The sequence below is a fragment of the Cardiocondyla obscurior genome, linkage group LG19 (genome assembly GCF_019399895.1).
Source record: "Cardiocondyla obscurior isolate alpha-2009 linkage group LG19, Cobs3.1, whole genome shotgun sequence".
In the NCBI taxonomy this organism is placed as follows: Eukaryota; Metazoa; Arthropoda; class Insecta; order Hymenoptera; family Formicidae; genus Cardiocondyla; species Cardiocondyla obscurior.
In genome coordinates this window covers 869,867-897,786 of record NC_091882.1, presented here as the reverse complement: position 1 = coordinate 897,786, position 27,920 = coordinate 869,867, and the positions used below count along the sequence as shown (strand labels likewise).

The following is a 27,920-nucleotide window of genomic DNA, read 5'->3' as shown; positions in this document are numbered from 1 at the left end:
TAACAATGTATGTCACCAGGTCAAGAGCACTTTCAGTTGGCGACGGACGAGATGGAGAGCGATCTCTGACCTTCAGCGTTGATCGCCACGGCCTGAACCGTCCTGAACGACTGTGACGTAAAAGCCACCGTTGCCGGCGTTTTGACAACGCTTTTTGCGGCAATTTTTTCGGTGACGTAACGTAAATCGCTACGTGATAATCAGATATTCTTCGTATGTTCAACGTCGACAATTACGTGTTTGCCAAACGTTTTTCTTGTCGATACTTCGAAATTATTCCTTAGGACACAATTATCATATTACTACACATACGTGCATACAGGCATACACACAGGCAGACAGACGTACACACGCGCATACATATATACGTAAACTATATAGTTGTTTCTAATCAATAATAAGTCTTAATTTTTCTCACTCGTAAACTTGCCCGAGACTTGTAGCTCCTCTTACATTCACCTACTCGGCAAGTGGACCATAATCGGTCAGGGAGCACCTAAAATTGTTCCTAAGAACGAGCAAATTTATTTTTCGTATGACTTTAACGTCTCTCCGATCCGAAATGAGACAGTCAATTTTGTATACCGATATACCTATATACTTGTATGGACATCAACGCATCCATTTTACGTATTTGCGAGAGAGATTCTGTAGATCCGGCGGAGTATTACGGTCTCGTGCGAAACAGACAAAACGGGGCCGACCATTATGTTTGCGCGATTAAAGAGAACGGAGGAATTGTTTGCGCGGAGCTCAGCCTCCGCTGATGAAACGTTAAATCTGTGCCAACTGACTGAGTCACGGAGGAACATTAAGGACAATGCCAAACGGAGATTGACTGTCTCATGTTGGAGCATGTGCAAAAGTATATATAAATACACACACATATATATATATATACGAAATGTTCATAGTCTCCACTCGAAATGGGTGCTACAAGCGAATCGATAATCTACTGTTAGTTTTAATCCAGGGAAAATAGAGGATAATCTTAGGGAAAGAGCGGTGAGAACGAAGGTACATTCTATAAATACCAAAATGTAAAAAGGGATCAACGTACGAACACCAATTAGTAGTTAGTCACAGTCTATCAATATTATTGTACTATTGCTATTACTATTATACTGTTACTACAATTATTTTTCTGTCGGATTGATATAAGATCTATGTACATATACGTGTAGTTTTTTGAGGCGCTCATCGCTTGGATTTGCGCGTATTCTAAAGAAAGAACGCCGCTCACAAGTCAATACGATCGTGCACGCAACGATTTCTTTCTTTCGCGACGTTTTAATCGAGCCCATTTACTTATCAGAATTCTGTGATCCTCTAGAAACCCAATTTATATTTCTATTATATATACTTTGAGCGTGTGAGTGTGTGTGATGATTTCGTACGGCGGCGAGTACGTTCTTTAATGTTCTTTTACCTTCTTTCTTCATTAATCACTCGCATATTGATGCTCAATAGTTTGCACTCGTTGAGCAACGGTTGTATATTTAATGCGATCGAAGGTTCGAGTTGCTTGTCGACTTTAAACGATAATATGTGAAAGAAAAGTGCACGAAAAAAGAAAAAGAAAAAGGAAATTGTTATGCGAGTAATTAGCTTAATTTTTTAACTTGCGTGAGATGGTATTTGAAAACGTTTTATTTTATTTAATATCGAATTACTTCATGTCTTATAGTTAAAAATATTTTATGTACCGAGACTATTGAGCATCAGCGTTGCAAGTGTCGCTAACTCTTTCGGGAGAATGTAGACGACTTACAAAACCTTGTGTTCGGCCAAAACTTAAAGAGACGGAGAATTCTTGTAACGGACGGATTTACTTTTTAGATTACGTTAAGCCGCGATATATATGTGACGGTGTAAATTACGAACATCGGTCTTTCATAGATCTTTCTCTTGGGAAAAATCGACTGCGCCTCTCGCAACGGAGGAGAAGCGCGAATTAAACTAGAACGTCCTTGCTTATCTCTTTTGGAGTAATTAAGAAGAAATGCCTTTCGCGATCCGTACCTGCTGTACCGTTGTATAAAAAAGAAAAAAAAAAAAAAAAAGAGAGAATTTAATGCGAGGAATACTTGCAAAGATGATTATAGGGTTGTTGTAGGATCATTATAGGAAGTGTAAGAGTACGTAGGGCGGACGTTATCGGGCTTACGCGTGTAGCGTATATCGAGAACGGGAAATAAGATTAGGGTACGTTAGTTTTAATGCCCGGTAACGTCACGGCGTTGAAATCGGTACGATTTTACAGAGTTCAAATTTTTAACTGCGAAAGTACTGGGAGAGACGGGAATACATTTTCAATCGTCGCGAACGAGTGTAAATTATTCTTGTGGGCTTTTATTTATTCCTTCTTCTCCCGCGATCGTACCGGTCTCAAGTCTCGAATAGTATTAGGCCCGAGATTTAAGAGCGAAAAAAAGAAAAAAGAGAAAATGAAGGGAAATTGATTGAGATTTCCCAGATGTATAGAGACGCCTTTATAGCGGCGGCGAGAGCGCTGGCTCGGCTCGCAAATTTCGATTTAAGTTTTTAGAGCAATAAATTGACGACAATCACGATATTTCGGCATAAGCCAGCGCTCGACCCGCGACTGTTACTTCTCTCCCGTCCGTTTCCTCACCTACCTCCATGTAATCCGAACTTCGAGATCTGTTGCGTGAATAACAGGACTCCGTGTGCACTGCATTTTGTCGATAGATCCTGCGAACCGCGTACCTTCCTTGCACTTAATGGACGAACTTAAATTAAACGACGTTGTTCGGAATGACTGCCTTTCGTAGTGCAACAGCTCACCGAGCAACGACTCTGAAGTCTTGAATTTGATTGGCATATACTGTTAGATCTAAAAGAATGTACCAATCTGATGCAAAAGTACCCTGAGCGCTCAATGAGCGATTGCACCTAATAGAAGCAGCTAATCCAATCGCGTCAGTTACGAGACTTTCAAATAAGCTATCACACAAAATTTTTTAATATTAAAAATTAACTAAGATAAATAAATTTCTAAATATTATATAACGTAAAACATTGATTAAAATACATTGCGTATATATGTAATATTCTTTTTCCTTTCAAAACTTAATCTTAATAGTAACTTCTTGAATAATATAAAAATAACTTCGCGGCAAGAAAACTCTGTTCGTGTGCACGGAGTCTAAATCCTTAACGTTCCATTCCCTCTCTACTTCCTATACAATTTACGAGTTGAGTAGAAAACTTATAATCAATATCGTAATAGAATCTTGTTATTCCGTGTTCGTAATTTTAAAGTTCGTTGTACACTCACCGTCAGAAATAGCATTCGTGGTGCTGCGACGGCGGCCAGCGTACGTGATCTTGGCGTGGGGGGCGTCGAAACTCACACGAAGCGCGCGCGTAGATGTGTTGCGGAGCACCGGTCACAGAGAACTGAGGGAGAGCGCGGCCTACTACACCTCCCCACTCACTGCGGCCGAGAGTGGGGGAAGTCACGTACGCCAGCCGCCGTCGCCGCTCGTCGCGGAAAATGCTATATCTGCCAGCGTACTTGATTATACTGGACGACAGAGCGTCTCAAACGAGCCTTACTTTCATTAAACTTCTCTTTATATAGTTCGCCTATAGAAAGTAAGTTACAAGATGTATAAGACACAGATACATTTACGTTTAATAAGTAAATTTTTTTACTCTTTAAATTGTTTTTCGCATGAGAATAACAATACGGACGGATATTTCTGCCTCAGATTTCAACATACAAGTCACGGTACTTCGAAACTTTCAGTACGAAAGAATTTCAATGTCGTCCAGTCGTATTAAAAATGTTACGAAATATTAAATAGTATATAGAGTCGAATTACGATTATTCTACGGAATTTCTTAATTACACTAGAGATTACTCATCGAAAAGGATTCTGTCCATTTGCCTGTTAGTTCTTCCATCGAACGTGCACCAGGCATCTTCGAGAACAACTGTGTTTCGAATATATTTCCGACCCCGTAATGATACAATGATACGTTTTATTTTCTACAAGATTGTAGGAACTGAACTTTACAGAAGTTTTGTGGAAACATCGATGATCGATACACTTTTCGGTACGCGATTCGCGCGATTACATGGCGCAGGAGAACGTCGTGTGCTCGTATATAAATTTCTAAGTCTTGTGGAACAGGCTTGGGCGGACCAACCAATGACCATTTTATTTTATTGAAATAAACGATATTGCTGTATTACCTGTAATTTTGAACCTATTAAACGATACGCTACCGGATTATTCTTGAGACATGAGTTCTCCGAGAACATGAGGAACAAGCGATTCCAAATTCCGGTAGAGGAGTACGAAACTTATTTGCCGTAGGGATGGTACGTCCCGCGTAACATTACCTCGTAACAAATTCCCGACATATCTCTATGTATTTTTAATAATAATAAGCGTATTGTTCAATTCCCACGTATTGACATGCGATATATATATTTTTCCTTCTTGTCATCGTTTCTTCACTCAATCAAACAAAATTATACGTGCAAAGTATATCGATTTAAGTTATATTTAACAAATTTTTTAAATAGTTTAAAATATCTTAGGTCTGCAAATTAGAAATCTAAGTTTCTTTATAAAATTAAATAAATATAAATAAATATCTTTTATTTAAATAAATAAAAATAAATATTTTTTTACTACCTAATAGTTGAGAGTAATTGTGAAATATTTGGTTTTGTTAGAGATCTGGTTTTACGTCTAATACTACTTGCAAATTATTTCGTATCTGTATCAATTTGATTACAGATAATTACGAAAACTATTTATCTACAAGTTCTAAATTATGTTTGACAAATAAATGTATCTGATCAATCAATAAATAAAAAGTTTAAAACGTCACGAACTACACATTCGACGTCTACAATTCTTTAAGATTAAATTTAAGTATACAAATGCACATCTTTTAATAGATAACAAATAATAATTAGGAATTATTTGCTCTTATGCAAAATTTAATTTAACGCTTAATACTACTTGTAAATAATCTACCTTCATCTTCATTTAATTGGAGACGATTATGAAAGCTACTTATCGCAGATATAAAATGACGCCACGACGTAACCATGCGTCGCATTCCTCTCGTGGGCATGTGATTGGTAACGAACAAATTAATGCCTCTCGTTGAGCACTTGTGTAAACCGGTATGTCCAGATAATCTTGCCGATACGTATCCTCGAGTGCGTAAAGATTGTCATCATTATCGGAGTATTCTTCCGGCATATATGCGATTTGACATGTTGGAGCAATAGCGACGGCTGCTGCATTTAAATCTAAATCTTTTAAGACGCCTCCTTCGATTGAAGCTCCTTTAAACAATATGTTGTATAGATTATTTTTCTTTTAACTATAAATATTTTTTTAATTTTTAATATTTAAATCTAACTTAAAAGTAAATAAAAATTATCAATTAATTATAAATTTGTCATATAATACATGAAAACTTAAGACATAATAATTAATATGTAAATATAACTTACCCGATATGAGTAAACCTTCGAGCTGGAGAGATATCTGCCACTCTTTGTTTGTACGATTTTCGGTCCAATTAGCATGAAGATGTAACGTTTCCAACGGATGCCCGAGTTCCCGTGCGGTGTGTTGTTTCAGAGATGTTAGAAGAGCTCGTGGTCGGGATAACTGGGATAAGTCAATTCGACGAGGTAGGTTTATCGCTAAAGATTTTAGTGTCTCGTACTTGGATAAAAGCGCCTTCACAAATTGAACAGTATTTCTCGGACCCGTTTGCCATGTTGCAAGCCAGCGCTTGGGAGTCTTCATTTATAAATATAATAATTACTTTTATTATTATTTAAATAATACACAATTACAGTATAATGTTAAAAATCCAAATCTGTTTTACCTCATTATCATCGAACGTCGGCGAAGTCATATCCGCTTGTACAATATGCAATAACTTTTTCGTAAGATCGACCTCGTCGATGAAAAAGTCTTGCAAAGGATTTCTTTTTTGTTCAGTTATACCTCCTGTATCACACGTAAACGTCGAAGAACATCGTTCCATAATTTCCTTTAAATCCTGTTGAATTTTCGATTTTTCTAATTTATCGCTAGTTCCGTCATCGTTATTGACAGGCTTCATCAAGATATCTTTGATAGTTTAATACAATAAAAAAGAAATATTAATAAAATTTAAACGCTTTTAAGTGTTTGATTCTTACTTATCTAAAATTAATAAATACCTTTTAAATACATCAGGGCTTTTTCCGCAGTAGCCCTCTCCCATGCTCTATGAGCATTAGCAGGAAGTCCAAAGTATTCCTTTGGCGAATCAATATCGTTTAAATTCTCTAATAATTTTAGCGAATCACCCATTGTTATATCAGTCACTTTTAACACGTCTCCCAATTTCCGGCGTCCTTCGAAAACATCTCTAGACCACACGTTACGTATAATTGAACGCAATGCTCTTGCGTCGTAGGCATCCTGAAGCCGACCACCATAAACCGCAACATCGAGCAAACCTCTACCGATTTGCCAATCCCCTTTTTATACCAACATATGTTTTACACATCGGCCATATATAATGTTAATTAATATAATATACGTTTATATTTCACTTACCTTGCTGCGATCGTCTTTCCTTTGCCATATCCTTCACCACTAACTCATAGGCAGCTTCGAGATCAGACTCGTTCCACTCGTACGGTCTAATCCAACCCTGGGGAACGAAGTTTCGTCGTTCTTGAAGCGTCGCGTGTAACCAGGCGAGTACCAAAGTAGTGGCCGCAACATCGTCACTGTTACGTTGAGACTGTCGCAGCTGCTGAAGCGATTTTCTCACGTTTCTCTTTACACCTTCGGGTGGTTCGTAAGCTAGTTTTAGACAGAGTCCTGCTAAACCTGGATAAAATCCGTAACACTCCTCGGTGGTTAGCCAAATTCTTGTGGAAGAATTTTTGTTCGTTGTACACATCGGCGAGCGAAGCAAACTTTCCAGTCGCGGCAGCCAATTTAGCGCGAGCTGCAAGTTGCTTAACAATATCCAACTACCGTTTCTATAAAATAATAAACGAGTTTTTTAATATTCAATAATAAAATATTTTTAATTAAAATTTTACTTTGAGAATTTTTATTTAAAAAGTAGGATAACAGCTAATAACAGCTAATTTACATGTAACACAAATCTTTTTGAATAGAAGAATTTAGATAGGATTATACATATATTATAAAGCTTTTAAAATTATGAACCTCTACCTGCAAGCTGCTTCTAATGCTAATTCAGCTTGAGTGACATGTCCTTGGCCCAAAGAAACTTCGGTAAATCCAGTGGAGGTATGTTTCTCGGCTAATACACTGAGTTCGGGTCCAGGATCAGTGCCTGGTGATAAAAGTAACAGCACTGGATACGGACCCGTTTTTTCCTGAGCGATTGTGCCTAATGTCCATAAAGGTGGTGCCAAATCTTTCACACCTTTTACAGATTAAATTAAACATTAAATTTGCTTGAAAAATAATTCGATAAATTTACAATTTTTTAAATAAAATCTTAAAATAATAAGTCATTAATTATTTAACACACAATTCTTCAAGTAAAAATAATAGAAGATTCTATTTTATATTTTATTATATTATCTGGTACTTGCCTAATTGCTTTGCTGCTAATTTAGAAAGAGCGGTGTGCAAATAGTCAGGCCGTAGAGCCTTAACAACTAAAACTTTTTGAAAGGTGCTGAGTCCTTTGTCAGCGTAAATATCGGAAATATCGTTCAGCCAAGACATTTTCATCCTAGCAGCTACCTTTAAAAAAAAAAGTGGTATTAACATCGATATAATTTTAAATCAGTTTTATTCGTCGTATTGAAATTGATTTAATATAACTTTTAGTATTATTTAAGGAAAACGTCGTGTAAAATATTTACGTTAGGTAGAGAAGAACTTAAAGCTTGCACAGCTTCACGTCGTTCATCCGGTATCCATTCAGGTAATTCTAAGTCAGAATTATCGGCACTGCCAATCGCGCTGTCAAACAAGAGATTTCTTTCGATATCTGGTACTGGATTTAACGACAACGCCATGTGTAGTGCCAGTGGAAGTCTATGTTTTCTGTATATCGCCTTCGCGCAATGGTGAAAGGTCAAAGTTATCAGCCTAACACAATAAATTACATAATAATCTTGCTATTTATAATTTACGATTAAAATAGGCATATGCATACCTTTTTTCAATTAAACTTCGCGATTCTCGCTTTTCTTTGTCTTCACTCGTAAAAGAAATGTCATCTTGCACTGTTTTCAGACAGATATCAATATAAGCTTCTGTGGAAACAACATACAAAGAGCTGAGGAGTGTCAATCCTTGAATAGTTTCAAACACATTAGCGGCAAATTGCGCAAACTTTTCGTGATTCTTGGCACGTCTAAAGAAAAAGCACAAAAATAACGTTATTTTAATATGTGCTAATACCGAATAGTAACGTGTTTTAATATAAAAGTTACTCAAAAGTTCTAAAAGTACCTTAAAACTTCGTCCAAACTTTGTCTGCTTTCTTCAAGCGCGATCGCTATCTCTTTCGCCTTGGACTGCGTTGCTTCTAATGAAGACAAAAGTCCTCCTTGTTCTTGTGATTCTTGTAACAGATCTTGACCTCTGGCTGTAGCCAATTGACTCAGCACATCCAGTCTAGCCGCGTCTCGTTCTCCGGATAATCTTTCTTCTCTCTCTAAGGCTTCTCTTCTCTGCGCTTCAAGTTCCGGCGTTTCGTTTAGTAGAAGCTGATAAAACAGTATTTTTAATAAATCAAATATAAAAAAACACCACATTAAAAATTACGTTATCTATATTTTTTTTTTAAATACCTTCTCTACGAATCTTTCTGTTAGACTTCTAGTGCCAGTGCCGAGTGTGATTTCACACAACACAGCATCGGCTTCTTTTGGAATATCTTCCAATCGGTTCTTTCTCGTGGCCAAAAAAAGTTGAAAGCCTTCTCTAGCAGGCAGAATGCGATCGCCCAATCGTAGTGGTCCTCGACGAAGAAGAGGCAATAATATTGATGGGAATTTTACCAATTCCTCAACCAACAAAGGTTTTCCAAAACGTACAGCGAGCTCCAAAGCCGTCAAGAATTTTGAATTCTCAGGCTGAGTTATTTCGAGTTTAGTTCCAAAATTGCGTTTAATCCAGGTGACAGCCACTCCCGAAGGATCAAGAAAAATAGGTACTAGGGGTCCTTTTAGCACGCGAGAAGCTGCGACTAAGCTACTCGTATCTGCCGGCAAACCCTGTGCTCTCCATAATAAACTCTCGCGTTCGGTAATTAGTGATTTAGTCGCCGATTTTTTCCAGTCATCATCTTTCTTAGGATCCTGCAACTCAAACATAACAAATTATTAATTAAAAAAAATTGTTATTTATTATCTTAATTAATTACAAATAACAAATATTTAAACACTTTTTTATTTATAAAACTTTAAAATAAAGGCATATTTAAATTTTTTACATTAAAAAATTTAACCTGATATACAAGTAAAGACGCTGCATTAGCTGCTTCAACATCTAATTGTTCTTTTCTGGTAGTCAATTCTTGAAATTGTGTTTGCCAGTCGCGATGTTCGGTACCAAGTTTTTGCAACAAAGCACGTGCAGTCGAAAGACTGGCCTCAGCGGATTCAGTTCGTAGCTGCAATTCAGCTGCACCCCTTGTATGCTCAGCAAGTTCTTTCTGAAGCTGTGCCACACGGCTTTCTACTGTGTTTAATCCTGTTACTAATTTTCCTAACTGTGTCTCAGCTGCCGCCAATCGTCTTAAATAAAAAAGACAAAAATACATTAACAATGAAATAAATATTTAATAATCAATTACGATGAAAGAAAAGCGGTAATTAAATTACGCGCCCATATAGGCGACATATATTCTTCAAACGTTTTTGGAGCCTCCACGCCGCTAAAGCCCGATATTAACGGACTGTTTATCTTATTTATTTTTAATTTATAAGATAAAATTAAAAAGAACACCATAAGATATTTTTTTAAAGTCATACTCAGCTAATTGACGTTGTTCTCGTTCCAAAGGAGCGACTTGTTCTAATATTTGACCGTATTGAAGGTTAGCGAGCACCCAAGCAGCTAGTGGAGCTGCCGCTACCGATGCCCTCTTCGCGGTTTTTTCTTCAAAGCTGTCCGGGCGTTCCTTTACTAATTTGGCGACCGCTTCTAAGCTTGCAGGTGTACTACGTCTTGCATCCCAATTTCTACAAAATAGTTAAAAAAAAAAAAAAAAAAAAAAAAAAGAATTTGATTAAAAAATTAATTAAAATTTAAATAAAATAAAATACAGCCGATATGAAACAGAATTAATAATTACTGTTCACCTAATTTCGTCTTTAATGCCTCGTTTGGCAAGAAAAGTTTTCATGCTGTTCCAAGATGTGTCTTTTATGCCCATTAACCGAAGAACTCCCTCAAGCACGTCTCTCACCGGTGCCGGTGGTGCTCTCAACGAGCGAACTTCAGCCAACGCGTCGGCACTTATACCAGCCACTGCTTGAGCAGCTTGTGCCACCAATGGCTCGACTTTTCCTAATTCACTTTCTATATCTGCCTACACAAACGATAAGATCGATATGCAAAGAGAAAACGACAGAAATAAATGATATTACCTTACGCCGTGCAAGTTCGACGCTTTCACGTTCCGTATTAACCTTCAAACTTGTCATCTCTCCTCTTTGACTGGTAGCACCTCTCATTGTGGCGGTGATTTGTTCGAGAGCGGCGTTGGCTCTACCTTTTTCCACCTTTATGCAAGATTTACGTAATTGTAATATTATATAAAATATTAAATTACAATTATATAATAACGGTATTGCATCACGCGCACCTCAAGTTCCTGACGTTGCCTCGACACCTCGTCTTCTAGCTTAGCCACTTGGTCGCCGGCTTCCCTTAGCTTGCTGATACCAGCTTCGAGAGACTGGAGTTTTTTTTCGACTTCATTGCTCCACGTGTCACGAAGATTTTTCCAGGTATGCACTAAAGCAAGAAACCGCGCCGGTGCTCTTTGATGACGAGGTGCTTGAAGATGAGCCTCAATTATAACCTTAGCGCTCTGAGGCAATTCCTCGAGCTCAACTAATTGCAAAGTACCCTCCTGAATTGCTAATTTGATCAGCGAACTTTCTCGGGACCACCACTCGTTGGGACCTCCAGGTCCAGAGCCAAGCAATGCGCAATGTCGAAGAAGACCAAAACGTAATAATGACGACGATTCAATCTCCTCTGAATCTAAGATTACCGCTATGCGAAGATATTTGCGCAGACCTATGAAATTAATCAATCATTATATGCATCGTATGATTAACAAGAATAAAAAGTAACAGAATACGATATAAGATTTATAAATTTTCTTAAATTAAATGGTTTTTTAATTTATTTATCTAACATTAAATAAGATTTTGAGTACACGTACGATGATACAAATATTGTTCCAGCGTTCCTTGAAAATCTTCTCTTCGGGCTAGATCGGTGAGTGGTGCGACTAGAGCGTCAAGCTCCTCCGTTGTGAAAAGTCCTGGAACTTCCCCTTTAGATACTATAGCACTTACCATTACAGCTAAAGTCTCCTCTCTAGCGTGATGTTCCTCTAACAGGAGCAAAGTCGGTTGACTTTCAATACCTGCTGCTTGTACAGCACTTTTTATCGCAGCTTTACCCCGTTCTAAGAAAAGATTAATAAATATAAAAAAATTTCAAAGAGCAAGATATAATATATAAAATACGTTTCTATAGATTATTAGCTTATTTTATAGTACCAGGTCCTGAATCAATCAGTCGCAGAGAAGAAAAAGTTGCAACTAATTTAACTGCTGATCTTCTGCCCGCTCCCGGTCGTCCAATTAGAATTATTCCGCGAAAATTGCATCCAATAGCCCAACTAAGTCCTTTAAAATATTTAATTTTGTTATATATTAATTTTTTCTTTTATCTTTATCGTAAATAAATCGATCACACACCAGCTACAGTTTCCAAAAGATAAGTTGAAATTGGTGCTTGCAATGGTTGACCTTCTCTGGCGCATCTAGCCGCAGCATTAATTATTTCTTCTCGCCATTGTTCTTCACTCAAAGGATATAACTCAATATTCGCATTTTTCCATGCGTATATATCATTGTTAAAATTCTTTACTTCAGAATCCTTCGAAACTAGTAAAGATTCCCACTGCGTTAGTGCCTTAGATGTTAATCTAAATTAATACATACAATAAAACGATACGATCACTTATTAAAAAATAAATGTGTAAATATATCTAAATTTATCTTTTTTAAATTTTATTTGATTTTTATTTTAATTTACTTGTAAATCAAATATAAATGTATACATATTATATTTGTAAAGAACAGTTTATCTATGTGTAAAGTATTATAATTTTTAAATACCTTGCGCGAAATAGACGTTGTCCAACGTCCAATAAATAACGCGAAATGTATGCTTCGTTTTCGGGAACAGGATAATATTTTAATAGCCTTGCCCACAAAACAATATCCTTAAGAGTCCAGATAAGAGGAGATTTTTGGGAGGAACTGACAGCTCGGAAAGCATCTAAAATACTAGACTTCATTCGAGCGATCCAAGATTCCGCTATAACGAAGTCAACTTCTTTTAAAGAAGTTCTTAAATGAAGTTCGAGAATAGCCGCAACATCCTTTTGGCTTGGATATCTGTCATAAATATATTTAAAATAAAATTAATTTTCTTAAAACTTTCTTTTAATTTATATACTTTTGTATAAAAAAATTACTTACTCTAGATAATAAGTCGCGAATAAGGCTTCGAGTCTCGGGTGTAATCGAGTCGTTACGTCGGCAGTACATATAATTGTTACAGATATTTTGGAAAACTCAAGATCCTCCTCAAGAAAACCTTCTTCTTGAAGTAATTCTCTGACCAATTCCTAAAGACAATTTAATTATATTAGATTTTTATTTATTAAAAACCTTGTTTAATTTTTTTTTTCTGAAAATATATATGCAAATAATAACGCTATTAAAGAAATAATAATTAAAAAAAAGACGTGTTGAAAATGTTATCTTTTAAATATTACAAAAATTATTATCGTATAGATATAATACATCTTTAAATTAACAAATTAACACATTAAAGAAGATAACTGTCTCGATTATACCTGTAAGTTTTTAGCTGCGAGATGCATATCTTCCAAGATAAGAAGAACTCGAGACCCACTTCTCGGTTTATATGTTCTACCCTGTGACGAAGATTCCAAACGTAAACAGGCCTTCTTTAAACGATTCACGAGTTCGTCGGGACCGTAAAGCGAAGATCCTCGCACAACGATTGTGATGTCTTGATTGCTTATTTTCGTCAACGCAACCTCGATTAAAGCATTTTTACCACAAGCTTCAAGTCCACGAATCATGATCGGATGGCCATCTTCTATCCAAGGCAAAATAGCTGCTAATGCTTTTTTTATGCGATCTGTATAAAATATATAAATAGAATTAATGTTTCTACTAACAATATAAATTTTAACGCATATAATTTTTAACGTTACCCGAAATGGAAACGGATCCATAATCAGTAGTAATAGACTCGTATGCATCGCTAAAGGGTACCAATCGATCGGTTTCGTGGTCATAAAGAACTGCATTTGGCTTTTGTGAATCGGGACACCTATGAAATAGTTTTATTTCGAATAAATAATTCAACATCGGAATAGTTTAGTCTATTGTTCTACAAATTTTAGAAAATAAATCTTATTTATATAACTCACCAGCTTTCAGTCGATTCGTAAATAAATTTCGCTAACTCGTCTTTAGATTGTGCATTTTCCACTTGGCCACATAACGAGACTAAAAGACCTTGAGTGACTTGAGCAAATGTTTGCGCTTTATATAGATGACACAATGTAGCAGCCATTAAACCGGATGCCGAGGAAACGTTAATATTTATTTTCAGAGTTTCGTCGATACACGAACATAAATGATTATTCGTGATCTCCGCAGCTGTCGACGAGAGTTGTTCTAAACGACGGGGCCCCAACAAAGACATCGGTTTCGTTAGGCCAAGATGCAGAACACCCAATCGAGAAACGGTAGCCGGACTAGCATCGGCCAGTTTATGGGTTTCAAAGATAAATCTTGGTTGAATAAATATTTATGCAACATAAAAAATAATTAAACAAAATAACGAAATAGTTAAATATACGAGCTTCCATTAATAACGTTTATACCTTGTACCGTTACCAAGTTTAATTCCTATTCCATTAGGTAACGTTAGTAATCGATTATCGTCTAGGGCTGAATTTAATGCTTCTGCCCATTCGGGTTCAACATCTCCATTAAAGATGATCCAAGTTGCAGTATTCCCAGCGGACGTTACCGCGCTCGATAAAACACCCTCTTTCCATTCTCTGTTTATATTCATAAATATTTGTGCAATTTCAACGCCTAGCTTATCAATATAAAATGCATAATAAAAAAAATGTGGTCAATTTTTTTACCTTGTTCGCGGATTTACGTAACCTAATAATCTACTTTTTGGTACTGCTCCAGGATAAACAATAATCTGCTGCACAGGTTCGCCAGTTTTTGCCATTGCTTCCGCCAAACATGATCTAATTGACGTTTTTCCGCTACCTGGCGGACCAACAATGGCAACGCCAGTTCTACTCTTTAATAAATCGTTCAATTGAACGCATCTGTTGGCAATCTCTTTTGTCAATCCTCGCGTTTCACAGACTTTCAACAATGAAACAATCAAATCTTCATTTTCAGCGATTGACAAGGGAAGATTAGTCTTTGGAAATAGATCGTCCAGTAATAACAGAAATTTCGTCGTATCTGCTTCCGTCAGCTTCGGAAGGGTCGATGCTTTGATTGAGACAAGAAGCCTGTAAGAAAATAAAAAAATTTTTAATTAAACAATATAATAATAAAACTTTTTATTACATCTTAAAAATATTAATGTACATTATTTATTTTTTATATGTCGATTATCAGATAAGATGCCTGATAAACTAAAGATGCAAGATAATGTCACATAATAATTTTATCTATTGATTATATTAGATTTTCCGAGTAGAAACTCAAAACATATCTTGCCAAAAATCTTATCGTAAAATTTTATAAATTTTTACATATGTTAATTATAGCTTAAGATGTCTAGCGTAGATATTATAATATCTCTTTTTAATCGTTTAATAAAAATATAATATGTATTTAATTAATTTTAATAAAAATATAATATGTATTTAATTAATTTTTGTTTTTCAATTTTTCATATATTAAAAAAAAATGTATGTAGACATACCTAGTATCTTCATTGACGTTTGCAATCGGATGTAAGTCATCGAGCACAGATTTAAGCGCTCTGAGTCCCCAATCGTAATGTGGTTGCTCGGAAAGCATAGTTCCGGCAATATCGAGAGCTTCTACGAGTCGTTTGCCAAGAGTGGCCGCTTCTAAAAAGCCGGCGCACTCCAGTAAAGTTCTGACAATGTCTGATTTATCGGGATGCGCCATGCTAATAGGTCTGAAAAGTCGCGCTAAGGAATCCGGCAGCTTACGCCTGCCACCATATTCGCTCCCGGCAGGATTCATCGTAATAAAAATGCAACAGTGAGGATCCAGATTAATTTTTTGATCACCTAATAGAAGCTCAGACGATCCATTTCGCAGAGCCTCTTGAAGCGGTCTTACCAACATCGATACTGCGCTCAAAGTGTCCTCCTCAAGACGATTGAATTCGTCAAAACATCCCCAAGCGCCAGCTTGCGCCAAGCCGCCTAGAATACGCTTCATACTACCAGTATCCATTCCTGTATTTTACAATAGATATATGCAATGTATATTTTTATATTATGCTTAGTATGTTAATAATAATTTTCTAGCACAATAAATAATAAAATGCCTCACCTTCGTCGCAATTGAAAACTAGAACTAATCTACCCAAAACAGATGCTAGGGCTTTAACACTTTCGGTTTTTCCGGTTCCAGCGGGCCCGGTTGGGCTCCCACCTAATCCAAGTTTCATAGCTTGCGTGAGGGCTAAAAAACATTTTTCTGTCAAGGCAGTTCTTACTAAGCCAATGGATGCCCCTTGGTATTCGAAGCGATATGGTAATTCTGCGCCGGCACACCGTACTACATAAGTACCTTGACTCTGTATTTAAAATTTATAATACATCATTAATAAAGATGTACAAAATGCATTTAAAAAAAATCGATCTTGTTTCTTAATTATCAAATAAAGAATATATTTAAAAAATAAAAACTTACAGTTTTATAACTTCTCAACTGTTTGTACCACGTCCAGCCAGCATTTTCACCCGTTGCCACTATTTTTAACAATGTTCGAGCAACTTGCAAATGATGAACAGTATCTAGAAGAAGACCACGCGCTTTTAGCGAGGTCAACTTGTCGCCAGCGTCTTCTAATCCTCTATATCTTGCCCTTTGCGTTTCCAAATATTCCACAAGTTTTTGCAGAGCTGTGCGTCCTTCTTTCAAAGCGCGTTCGCATCGGTCGGTAAATCCTATTCTTTCCGACAGTAATAAAATTTGTGTGGGATAAATGGACGGATCAGGTGCGGAATCGTTTAAACATTTTTCCAAACTCTGACGAAGAGCATTCCTCATTTCTTTTTCAAGGTTATCCAGCCATTGCGGTAAAGGTTCAGTAAGATTAATGGCTTTTGGTAACTTCAATATCTCTCCTTCGGGCGATGCAATCGCCGTTAATAAATTATTTTCCTTTACTACTGAACCAATACCGTGATATAACTTTGGCAAGTGAATTTCCAAACCTCTTCCGCTGCCTGATACCAATTCCAAAAGATCTTCGTCGCTAAGAAAATACAATCTCGGATAAGCTGCTCGTTTCTCCTATAATTAAAATTTTGTCATTATTAATTAATATAAAATTTCGGTTGTATATTGAGTTTTACCTCTAAAAATTCATCTAGACATTTTTGACATCTGTCTAATAAATCTTTTAAATTTATTAAAGCTGGTAAAGGAAGTCGTCTCAAAGACGGTACTCTAGCATCTCGAGATACTTCTCCTATAAGATACCTAAAAATTTATAAGCATAAATTAGTGTGCGAGTATAGATAAAAAATATTAGAAGCTGTGTAAGTTAATTAAATAAGGTTAATGTAATTTAACAAACCTAAATTCTTTATCAGCCCTAGACCATCTTTCGGAATCATTAGGAGCCGCTCCACTTCCATAAACAGGGTCCAAGTAAATCCATTTTCTTTGTACACTACTGAGTGCCTTGATTCTCTCTTCGAGCTCTAATAAAGCCGCTTCACACCGCGCAACTCTAGACGCAAATCTGTCGTGTCCTGACGTGCTTTTCGCTCCTTCGAGAAGAAGCCTTAATTCCTCTATTATATAAATTTTTTATTTAAAATATAATCGAATATAATAAAAAAAAACAACAGTAGGTTTAAACACGCTATACCTATTTTCGCTAACAGATTACCGTAGTCTCCGACTAGTAAAATTGTCTTATTTTTGCTATCAGTTGATTCTTGTAATGGAAGTGATGCCGTACTTTCCCAAATCTCCAGGTCTATTAATGCTTGTCGAATTCCGCTTTCTGCAATCGCTCGTTTAGTTATCTCCTAAAAATAAAATAATATATATCGCATTTAGAAATTTTAAAAATAAAACATATATTTAGCCAGACTGTCTTTTTCTTTCATCTATTATTTAAAAATGCCCTATGTTATTACTTTTATTCGATCCTCGTTTTCCTTCAGCGCTTTTGTACAAGCGAACAGATGGCCCAAAGTAATATTCCGTGGATTTTCGACTTTTAAGCCCAATATAGGAATTAATTCAGTCCAATGTTCGTCAGCAATTTCGTCTCCTCGGAGAGACTGAATAGATTCAATCGCAGATCTGATTTCTTTTATCTTTCTACCGACAAAAGTATCAACCTCTAAATTGTCATGCAATCGAATCTTACTTTCCCAAGAATCGAGCCAATCGTGAAGTCTCGGTAATCTTCTTCTAACTACAGCCCACTCCTCTGTTTCCTGATTCTTTAGTTCTTCCAAAAATTCGGCTTGGAATCTGTAATTGCATTTAATAAATTTTAATTTGTTTATTACTATATTAATTAATTAAAAAAAAGTAATTTAATAAAAAAAAAACTGTTTATTAAAGAGACCTGTAATTTGACTCTTCGGTTTCCAATTCACGCTCCACTTGTGTCAGATTAATATCGTTATCCTCTAGGACACTTTCAAGATCCAGAGATATTCTCCTGCAATCCGCTTTCAAAGATTCAAGCTGTTCATTTAAATTGAGCCAGCGTTCTTTCATTGACATCAACCAATCGAGTGTGAGATTTTCTGATCTAGTAGACCACTTTGTTTGCCATCTTTCTCTTTCATCTCTTAATGCTATTGCTTTATGACGAAGATTAACTTTCGCGTCTTCTACTAAGCGTGCCATTACGGCCTTATGTTTTTCTAAACGATCTCCTAAATCTTGCCAAGCAGCATGAGCCGTATTAACGCCTGTAAAAGAACAATTTACGTTTTTATTTGCAATTTACCGGTGTTAAAAATATAAATTCTTCTAAAGAAATTACATAATTCGATTAAATTATATTCACATATTTATAATTCTATTAAATAAAAGAGTATATCACCATCAAGTTTTTCACTAGTCCACGCAGCCATAACTTTGGCAAGTACAGCAACAACTTCCATCTCCTCGGCAATTTTAGCCGATTGTTGCTCGATGCGGGCATGAGCTTCGTGAGCTAGTCCGACTTCTTCTACATCGCGTGGTCTACGGTCGAGTTCCTTGGATGCGAAAGACAGGAAGTCCACAATGGCCACCAATCGCGAAGACGCTTCCGCTCTCAGATCAGAACAAAGCCGTTCCCAGTAACGACGAGATGCAATCTCCAAATCGTTCCTTGTCGTTGCTGTGTCGATGCATATACACGAAATTTTTACCTCGCAACCTCGTAATTTTCCAACCTATATTGTTAAAAGTTTAATGTATAATTATATTAGATCGATATATTGTAATATGAAAAAAGCAAACTACATATTTTATAAATAATGAGCGATAAGACACGAAACGCAATAGTAAAAAATTTATTAATAAACTTTGAGACATTTTATTTTATTTAAAACTTACCTCTTGGGCCCATTGTTTCGCTTCTTTAAAAGCTTTCGCCCATTCTTGAGGAGGTTTATCCTTCAATCTAAAATATTATAAATCAATAATACATACATATAATTAAATCTTGTCTTTATTATAATTTCTTAAGTATCAATTTAAGTTTACCGTTCTCCAACGTCGATGTTAGCCGGTGTCGCTAGATTTAACCATTTCATCCTGAACAACTCGAGGGTAGATAAAGCAATTTCGACTTGCTTGTAAACGCCGCTAAATAAATACGCATTTTTTGGAATTAAATCACCGAAACGTGCATCAGCGACGTCTCCAACTCCTCTAAAGTTCAGTGGAATAGAAAGCGATCGACGTATACCAGAGTATAACTTTGCACGAATATCTTCAAGTGGCGGTCGCCATTGTAAAGATCCATCTCGAAAAGTGAGTTCCACTCGAATTTCGGACAACTTCCTCGACAAAGACGGCAAGGCATTTCTGGGTACACAATAAAGTTGAACACGTTTATACAAAATAATTCCGATAAAAACATTAATATTGTTAACAAATTGCATGCAATTAAAAATCAAGCAGCATTTTATTATGCTTAAATTTTTTACAATCGTTAAAAAATTTTTTTTATAAAGTCTATCATTATACCTGTATGCTACACCTAACGCCTTCAATAATTGCCGATCCCAATGCAGCTTCCAAGCTCTTGCATTACCATATTCTGCATCTACCACGTCAACAATCGCTCTCATCTTCGACAACGTTTCTTTCCATATATTCTGATTTCCAACAAGGTGCACAGCGTCGCCTTTCAACAAATTCGACACATCGTTTCGCAAGGCAGAATGCTTCGAAATTAATTCCGAGTTTTGTCGAGCAAACTTCATTACCTGCAAACAGTATATCATAAATGTATCGCGAACTTCACCGACTTACAAACGAGACGATCTTTTCTTACCAATTCTTTTAGCCTTGCGGTATACACGTCGACGAGATGAGGATCAGACCATACAACACCTGATTGTTCTTGAACAGCTCGAGCTAATTCGAGAGCTATCGTTAACATAAGTGGTCTTTGGGAAGGCACCATGCGATCGCCGATCGTGTTGTGAAAAGTAGCGACTTGCTGAAGTGCTCGCGCTCGTCCGGCTAAAGACGCGGCTCTGTCCACCAAATCTCTAATCTCCCTCGGCAGCTCGACACCCTCACCGGACAACGCTCTGGCTTCTCTGATCAGAGTCATCAATCGAGGATCGTAGGTCACTCGCATCATACTGGTACCAGTAAGTTCGACTACCGCCGAATCGGTACCTAAACTCAATTCCTTCTTGGTTATATCGTCCTTTGTAGTGTTCACCTACAAAAAAAAAATGCATTACTAACTTTCTTAGAAGTACATTTTATACATTTAAGTTTAAATAATATTAAAAATTTAATTAAAAATTACCCATGATTCAACCAAGTCTCGTCTCTTCTCTTCGGCTTCTTTCTGCGCTCTCGTTAAACGCGACGCGACTTCTTCGTATCCCGGAAGGTCAGCGAGCAGTTCTTTTCCTAATTTAGCTAGACTCTCCAACCGTATCTCCGCGGATCTAGCGGCTTGAACTTTCTGCAGCACCTTTGGAGTATCCAGAAGATTTTCCGTATCAGGGCCAGCCAAACGGTTCTCTAAAATTGCGAAAAGTTAGTCTATGAATGTTTTTATTATTCAAAATGGTGCTATACCAATTAAATCGCGATACGCCGCGAGCAATGACTCTCGTTCGCCGCGTAACGCCCTCTTAAGTCCTTCTCTCTTCAACAACTCGCTGTATCTTCCGAATTCGGCTACCAAACCGCTCGGCGTATTGGCATCTGCGATGTGGTCCTTCAATTTCTGAGCAACGCGTTCTTCGGCTGGTATCAAACCTTCCTCGATCTTACGTCTCAATCTGTTCCATTCGTCATCTCGCTCGTCATCGTCAAGAGCAACTGGGTGATAATCCTTTAATTAGCTCTCTTTTTATTCATAAAGTATCGGTAGCGCAAACTTTAATAATTCATTAAATCGTGAGGTATCTATTTCTAATTGCGTTGATTATTATTTTTTTTTTTTTTTCTTCTATTTTAGTGTGCTTCTAACCCTTTATGGTTACTGGCACAATTGATTGTTATTCATTAAATAAGGTTACGAGGTTAGAAAACGTGATTTGTTGATTTTTAATTCTGGATAACTGATTTTATTTTACGAGAAAATTGAATTCGATATCGGGAGACTATTTTATAAAGCGAAATTGGAGATACCTCTCGTGTCATCGAACGTCTGCAGCAATTTTTCAATACCAAGCCCAGATCTCTCGCTAGGAGTTAGAAGTCTACTCAGTTGGCGATGCTGCGCACGTAACTCGGACATCTGCCTGAAGATCGCGGCTACATTATTATAGCATTCCACGCTAATATTTGAATATGTTAACGCCTACCTAAGACGCTTGCCGAGCTTCGAGCATTTCTCAGGCACGAAGATTGGACGGCGCCAAGGATGAAGCGAATAATGCGGCCAGAAAAGCTCGGTTAACTTCTGCGTGGCATTCGCCCACTTTTCGCACACTGTCGCACCAAGTGCGATTATCTCATCTTTTGTACGAGCATCGGTCGTGTCGATCTAACAAACAGCGATATTATTAATTACCGTATGTATATATATAAAAAACTAATTACTTGATAGCGTTAAACAGTAACTGAACGTTTGTAATAATTTTTTCAATATTAAAAAAAATTAGGTACTCGAGGATTTGTAAATGATTTTGAAGTGCTTTAAATAATACGAAAAGATTAGTACCGCACTGAGATAATTCTGTATTAACTGGACCACTTCGTTTCCGATTACATCAAGAAACGATTTCATTCGTTCTTCGGTATATGCCGGTCCTCCCAGCTTCCACAAATCATCCACGAATACAGAAATAGCTTCGCAAGCTTCATCCACGGCGATTAATCCATCCCTGTATCGAAAAGGTATATAATAATTGCATAGTTACATAGATAGTAAAGTTTTTCTTTTTTAATATGCACCTCGACACTGCGGCGCTTTCGAGCTCGACTCTAATATTTTTCACAGACTTGATAGCCTCTTCGCAATTTGTTCTTTCATGCGACCGTTTAGCCTCGCTTCGTTTTTGTTTCCAAAATTCTTCTTCTTCTGCGACAGTAGTTGAGAATCCAGAGCTAAGCAGTTTTTCCTCCAATTTCTTCAAACAAGAGGCACTTAAGCCGGACGAACGAAGGGTTGGCGCCCATACTTGACGGAGACCTTCTATTAGCACCGACCCATCGCCGCAGCCAGTGGAAGTCACCTGGACCAGATCGTGAAAGTTGTCCTCCGTGACCGCTGCCGCTGTCACCTACACGAATTTTTGCACCATCAGCAAATGTAACTGTATATTGAATCGCAGCTTTCTAGAAAATGCTTTCTATTGTCGAGAATAAATCACACTCGTCAGCCGGCATGACGGTCGTTTTTAATGGAACCAATGATAATCAAGATAAATGTATGAAAGATACAATTCTGTGGACAGGTCTCTGGAAAGGTAAATCGATAAATATCTCATTAAGTCTTTTTCTTTATCATTATTACCTATATCTATATCATTATTATACCATTATCTATATACCATACCGTTATCTATATCATTATTGATCACCTACATTTATTTGTCGATTGTTCTCATAATTAAAGTGATTTTTTTTTTTTTTTTAGCAAAAAAGACTCTTCGTACCTTAAAGAAAACTAACGTGTTTCGACCGGCGGGCAATTCGGTGCTCAATTTCAGACGGATTCGATTTCTGTCATTGTCGACCGGTTGGGCGCATAGAGTTCTACATGACGACTGCTCCAAGAAACGATCGAGAATCTCGCGATCCTCGATGTTCTCTTCGTCATGTTGCACGGACGCGCTGAAGAAATGCTCCGCCGTCGAGACTATTAGATGCCTGCGTTTGTCGGCGACTACCATTTCGCCCCGCGTTCCGTTTCAAACGCGCTTTAAACACAGTGTTAAATCACACGGCCGCTCTGTGCAGTCTCGCAAAGAGCCCGGAACGTCATCGTCAGTCGTCACGACGACCAACAATCAACACACAACACAGCTGTCACTATCGCTACACGCATCGTTGCACGTGCGCAGATAAGCGTGACGCTACTCGAATCTGTCTCAGCTTTCTACAGAAATTGCGTTATAAACTAAAAAAAAAAGAGAAACTATTCTCTTATCCAAGACAATATATTTACAATAATATTTAAAAAATCTTGATTTTAATCTTTGCTGAATCTGAAGAAAAGAAAAGAACATTATCATTTAACCTCACGCGTATTAATTCTCAGCAAACAAATCACGCTCCGTTCTATAGATAGCAACACGTTATCAGGCGGTTTCTAATCATGTTCTTAATTAATCGTCGCTTTCGACACCAGTAAACGTAGAATGACAGCTAGACATGAGATTTCCATCATTTGTACATGTGTAAATTAAATACATACGAGTTACTGTAGAAAATCTACGATCACACAACAATCATGCAATAGACAGATAATTTTAATTGCTATAAATCAATTCGTAAAATCGCCAAATTTGATGAATGTACTAAATCTTTTGCATCAAAAGGTTATTCGACTTGCAAATACCTCTGAAGAGGGAAACGAACGATCTTCCCTCTCGCGCAGTCTTTCAATATAGCAAAAAATTTCGAGATACGTCAGATAAACGAGTTATAAAGTGTTTCTCAGGCGCGTAGTCTTTCAATTTCTTTGACTGCATTATGCGGATGCCTTGTAAATTTATGGAGCGTGCATACTTGTGCCTTACGAGCGCTTACGCGATGCGAAACGCGATGCGTGCTGTTGTGCCTGCTCGCACCAAGGCCGCAATGTCGAACCGCTTCTTTTTAGAGCCCATGGTGAACGCGATTGTTACTGGATTTTTTGTTTCAGCGCTACGCGTGCATCAAGATTTTCACGAAACGCTCTGCTTATGGAACGTGGAAAGTTATAAGGAAATTTTCAAGTTCTCGAAGACTCGTAAAACGTAGGCTTGTGAACTCGAAGAAGAGTTTCAAAGCGAATAATCCAGCAGCCACCAATACGTTCCGACACTGCAAGGCCGACCGTGATGTTTCCTCATCGGCCAGCGACGCCACGATAATGATCCATGGATCTACAGCCTAGATCGCCATATTCCAGGCGCTCAGTCGTACCACGAACACGATTGCGTGCGTGTGGGACTCTCATCGAGCATCTGTCGTGCAACATTCCAACGTTGATTCCAAATCACTCGAGAGAGAGGGTACTTCTTTGGACTTTTTTTCGACGACGTTATCTCTTTTAAGATCGACGACGATTTCATGTAGCAGTCGAAAGGTGTCTAACGGTGAGTCAACAAAGTGTTTGACCGACAACTTTCTCACAGGATTTATTGTAATATAAGCGCGTCACTTCGGACATTGTGTCAAGAATGGTAAATATAATAATTAATATTACCATCGGACTGTCTTGGAAAAAAAAAAAAAAAGAAAAAATTACAAACTTAATAATAGTTTTTTAGTAAACAACCACTAGATTAGTGAAATTTTCAGACGAGTTTATGAATACAAATAACACATTCTTTGTTTAGCATTCATAAATGTTTAATTTCCTAATTTAACACTGCACTTAACATAATACTGTTTAATAACGTTAATTAAATTAAGGCAATCTAAATAAGATTTAATTAATTTGCAGTTTGTTATCATTACATAAAATTTTTCTGTAAATAAGATAAAAAATTTTTTTTATTTTTATACGATACAAACAATAATTATGAAGTCACTAATTTTAATGTTTTTTGGAAAAAGTTTTATGGAATTTTGGTTTTTTAAGTTTTTTCCTTCGATTACTGTTTTACTTTTGATATTTACACAATATTCGGAATGCAGAAATACTACAAATAAACTTTTACATTCCGCAATGACAGAATGGCATTTTTGCGTCGTTGCACAACGTAAGTTTCTTATCGGTATTTAAAATTGTTACGAGGACTTGAATTTTATAGCTTAACTAGTTCCACAATTTTTCTTGCTAAATAGACCATGATCGTTTAACTCAATTTTTACTTAAGACACGATTGTGTTTTATTGCAAGTTTACAATTCCTTGGGTTAATTTAACATTGTGTCTCGTAATTATAATTATGTCATTCTCCTCATTTCTGTAAAATCGTAAAAATAATTAAAACATCGTGAGCACGAATTAGTAAATTTATACGTGCAGTTGCGCGATAAAAACATTTTCTTATTTATGCATTACTTAATAAACGATCGTGTATGTACAATATACGAAGTTCAAGTTGATCAAATAAAAACAACAAAATGAAGATAGATGTTCGAAGACGCGAGAAATCGCACCGCACAATTAAAGATGAATCACGCATCATGGCATTCAAAGCCTCGTAATAATTACGAAGAATAATTACGTAAAAAGATGCCGACAGCGTGCATAGAACTAAGTTTATTCAGCAATGTTGAATTGAATTTTTTCTGAGCCTTGGCGCGACAATTTTCAAAGGGTTTTTCTTGTCTTGATATAATGTTAATGTTAATAATATAAAAATTTTAAGTGTGAAGTTTGAAAATAAAAATATGGAATAAATAGAGAAAAATATTCCTCTGTTAAGATTTTAAGGGCCGTTGTTCCAAACGTTCTAGCAAATTTACCTATCAGTTAAATATACATATGTCAATGTTAAGCATATTTAGAATGAAAGATAAAGATAAACGATAAGTAATTTATCGTTTAATCTTTGATAAATGTTTGTATAATTTTTATATTCTATTTTTATTCTGAAACGCACTTTTGTGCTGAACCGGACTTATCCAAGTTTATGCTAATAAAATTCTTTATATTTTCAGATATCAAAAAAACATCAACGTATACTTCTCGACATGAGTAACGAAGGTAACAAAGGGTCACCGAGTGTCATAACATTCGGTTTCTCAATCTTGACACATTTCCTACTTGTGGCTCCAATAATATATATCCTGGTAGTTGCTTTTGAGAACTACAGTTTCTTTTCATGGCATCCGATTTGTATGTCTGTTGGAGTAAGTATAAAAATTAAGTAGTATTAAATATTTGACATTACAATGTTGATTAAATAAAGTAAGATTACTAAACAACGAGTTTTTCGTTTTAAAATTTCATTAAGATAAATTCTAATTTTTTTTTTATCTTGCTGTATAGGTTGGCCTTTTAATCACGGAAGCTGTCTTCAGCATCTCCGGTGAGGCGTATATCTCTTGGAAACTACCTAGGCGTAACAGAGTGACAATACATTGGGTTCTACACACGCTTGGTCTGACCGTAATCGGGATCGGTTTGATAATTATCGTCGTTAACAAAGTTAATCATGATAGACCCCATTTCGCCACAACTCATTCACAACTGGGCTTAGTGACGATTATACTGTCTGTTCTGACTGCCACTTTCGGAATCCTGGCTAACAACACCGTCTGGGTATATCCGCGCGTAAGACCAGTGCTTATCAAGGTCGCTCACGCTTGCGGTGGGATCGGCATAACAATTCTTTTACTGGCCACCCTCATCAATGGAACCTACAGCAATTGGTGGGCTATTTCCGGAACCAGCACCGGAAGAGACTTGACGTTTGCGTCGTTATTTTTCGCGGGCGTCTTGATACTCGTGAAACCGATACTCGGTGCCGTTTCGAGATGCAGAGTTATATTCGGACCACCCTCGAGCGACACATAAAGCCTCGATAATAGAAGCTTGAAAGAAAGTTTATCACGTCGGCACGCAGACGACGTGCAAGAGTTGCTGTTCTGAAGTAAGATCCTTTTACTCAATCGATCAAAAAAAAAAAAAATTAAATTGTTTTTATAATTTTTAAATTGATTAAGTTTTGCTTGAAATACAGTTACCAAATTTAATTTCGATAAGTGATTTAACTCTCGATGCAACTCTTATAATAAAATATACAACGGAGTAAAGAAGGAAAAGCCAAAGATCGTAGAATTAATTTCGTTACTTGGATTTTATATTGTATCCAAAGGTCCCATTGAGAAGCTGTTTGTACGAATTAAAGAAAGTGTCGTTGTATTAGAAATTAATGAGAGCAGTGGTCTGACAGCACATTGCTAACCATATATGCCAACATTTGATTACACAATGTTCAACATTTACTATGCAACATTACAAATATTAACGTATGCTTCCGTATGCATAGGCATATTTATATTACGTATGCTTGTAACATAGATATATTTTTTTATAATGCAATGTACATACATGGTAACACAACATATTTATTTGGTTTTTTAAATATTATGTATTAACAATTAATGATCGAATTATAACCAATTATGCATATATGATATAATATGTGTATAACACATAATTTAACACGTTATTATAATTTAAATATTTTGAATTGTTACTAATAACTTTCATCTTTAAAGAATTCGATTTTTCTCTTTTTTTGTTTATCCCAACAATCGTTGCATTTAAATTGTAGTCTTGTATCAATGTATTCTTTCTTTTTACCGTATTATAAGTTTTTCTTTTAATATTGTATATAGCCATTCAAAGTATTACTGTATCCTGTTTATACGACATTTGATATGTTCCACATTAAAACATCAGTATTTCGATTCTATAATAAAACTGTTTCTCATGCAGAAAATATTTGCTTTCACAATAATTCATAGATCAGCTGTTATAATATTTATGTACCATA

The 27,920-nt window shown here is 36.5% G+C and overlaps 3 protein-coding genes across 6 annotated transcripts in view; 2 read left to right on the top strand and 1 right to left on the bottom strand.

Annotated features, from left to right (window-relative positions):
- The window catches only part of Rdga (retinal degeneration A), a 13,032-nt gene extending 8,586 nt beyond the window's left edge, over positions 1-4,446 (top strand). For both annotated transcript variants that reach the window (XM_070669425.1, XM_070669424.1), the window contains one exon: positions 20-4,446. In XM_070669425.1, coding sequence (XP_070525526.1) covers positions 20-69 — 50 coding nt within the window. In that variant the 3' untranslated portion in view covers positions 70-4,446. The remainder of the gene's footprint in view (positions 1-19) is intronic.
- On the bottom strand, positions 3,995-23,151 carry Btv (dynein cytoplasmic heavy chain beethoven). The gene is made up of 46 exons (XM_070669415.1): positions 22,915-23,151; positions 22,211-22,539; positions 21,978-22,140; positions 21,619-21,800; positions 21,443-21,555; positions 20,885-21,130; positions 20,607-20,827; positions 20,118-20,516; positions 19,808-20,049; positions 19,322-19,645; positions 19,172-19,238; positions 18,672-19,008; positions 18,186-18,537; positions 17,746-18,088; positions 17,472-17,634; positions 17,175-17,394; positions 16,951-17,077; positions 16,283-16,888; positions 15,920-16,166; positions 15,315-15,822; positions 14,506-14,895; positions 14,236-14,415; positions 13,777-14,142; positions 13,558-13,676; positions 13,171-13,481; positions 12,791-12,939; positions 12,425-12,706; positions 12,002-12,231; positions 11,801-11,929; positions 11,458-11,706; positions 10,870-11,309; positions 10,652-10,786; positions 10,364-10,593; positions 10,034-10,243; positions 9,508-9,796; positions 8,849-9,358; positions 8,508-8,764; positions 8,209-8,409; positions 7,913-8,141; positions 7,637-7,790; positions 7,248-7,464; positions 6,615-7,048; positions 6,233-6,535; positions 5,893-6,140; positions 5,510-5,804; positions 3,995-5,338 (listed from the first exon to the last, which is right to left on the bottom strand). The coding sequence occupies exons 1-46, from the start codon at positions 23,149-23,151 to the stop codon at positions 5,061-5,063; spliced, it is 12,261 nt and encodes a 4,086-aa protein (XP_070525516.1). The 3' UTR covers positions 3,995-5,060.
- LOC139109998 (transmembrane reductase CYB561D2) lies at positions 22,473-27,890 on the top strand. Of its 3 annotated transcripts, XM_070669487.1 has the most exons (4): positions 22,473-22,574; positions 24,126-24,648; positions 26,077-26,268; positions 26,408-27,890. In XM_070669487.1, the coding sequence occupies exons 2-4, from the start codon at positions 24,646-24,648 to the stop codon at positions 26,933-26,935; spliced, it is 723 nt and encodes a 240-aa protein (XP_070525588.1). In that variant the 5' UTR covers positions 22,473-22,574; positions 24,126-24,645; the 3' UTR covers positions 26,936-27,890. The 3 variants fall into 3 exon arrangements, with proteins under 3 accessions (XP_070525588.1, XP_070525589.1, XP_070525587.1); XM_070669488.1 differs by lacking the exon at positions 22,473-22,574 and having other exon boundaries at positions 23,286-24,561; XM_070669486.1 differs by lacking the exon at positions 22,473-22,574 and having other exon boundaries at positions 23,286-24,648.
- The last annotated feature ends 30 nt before the right edge of the window (positions 27,891-27,920 follow it).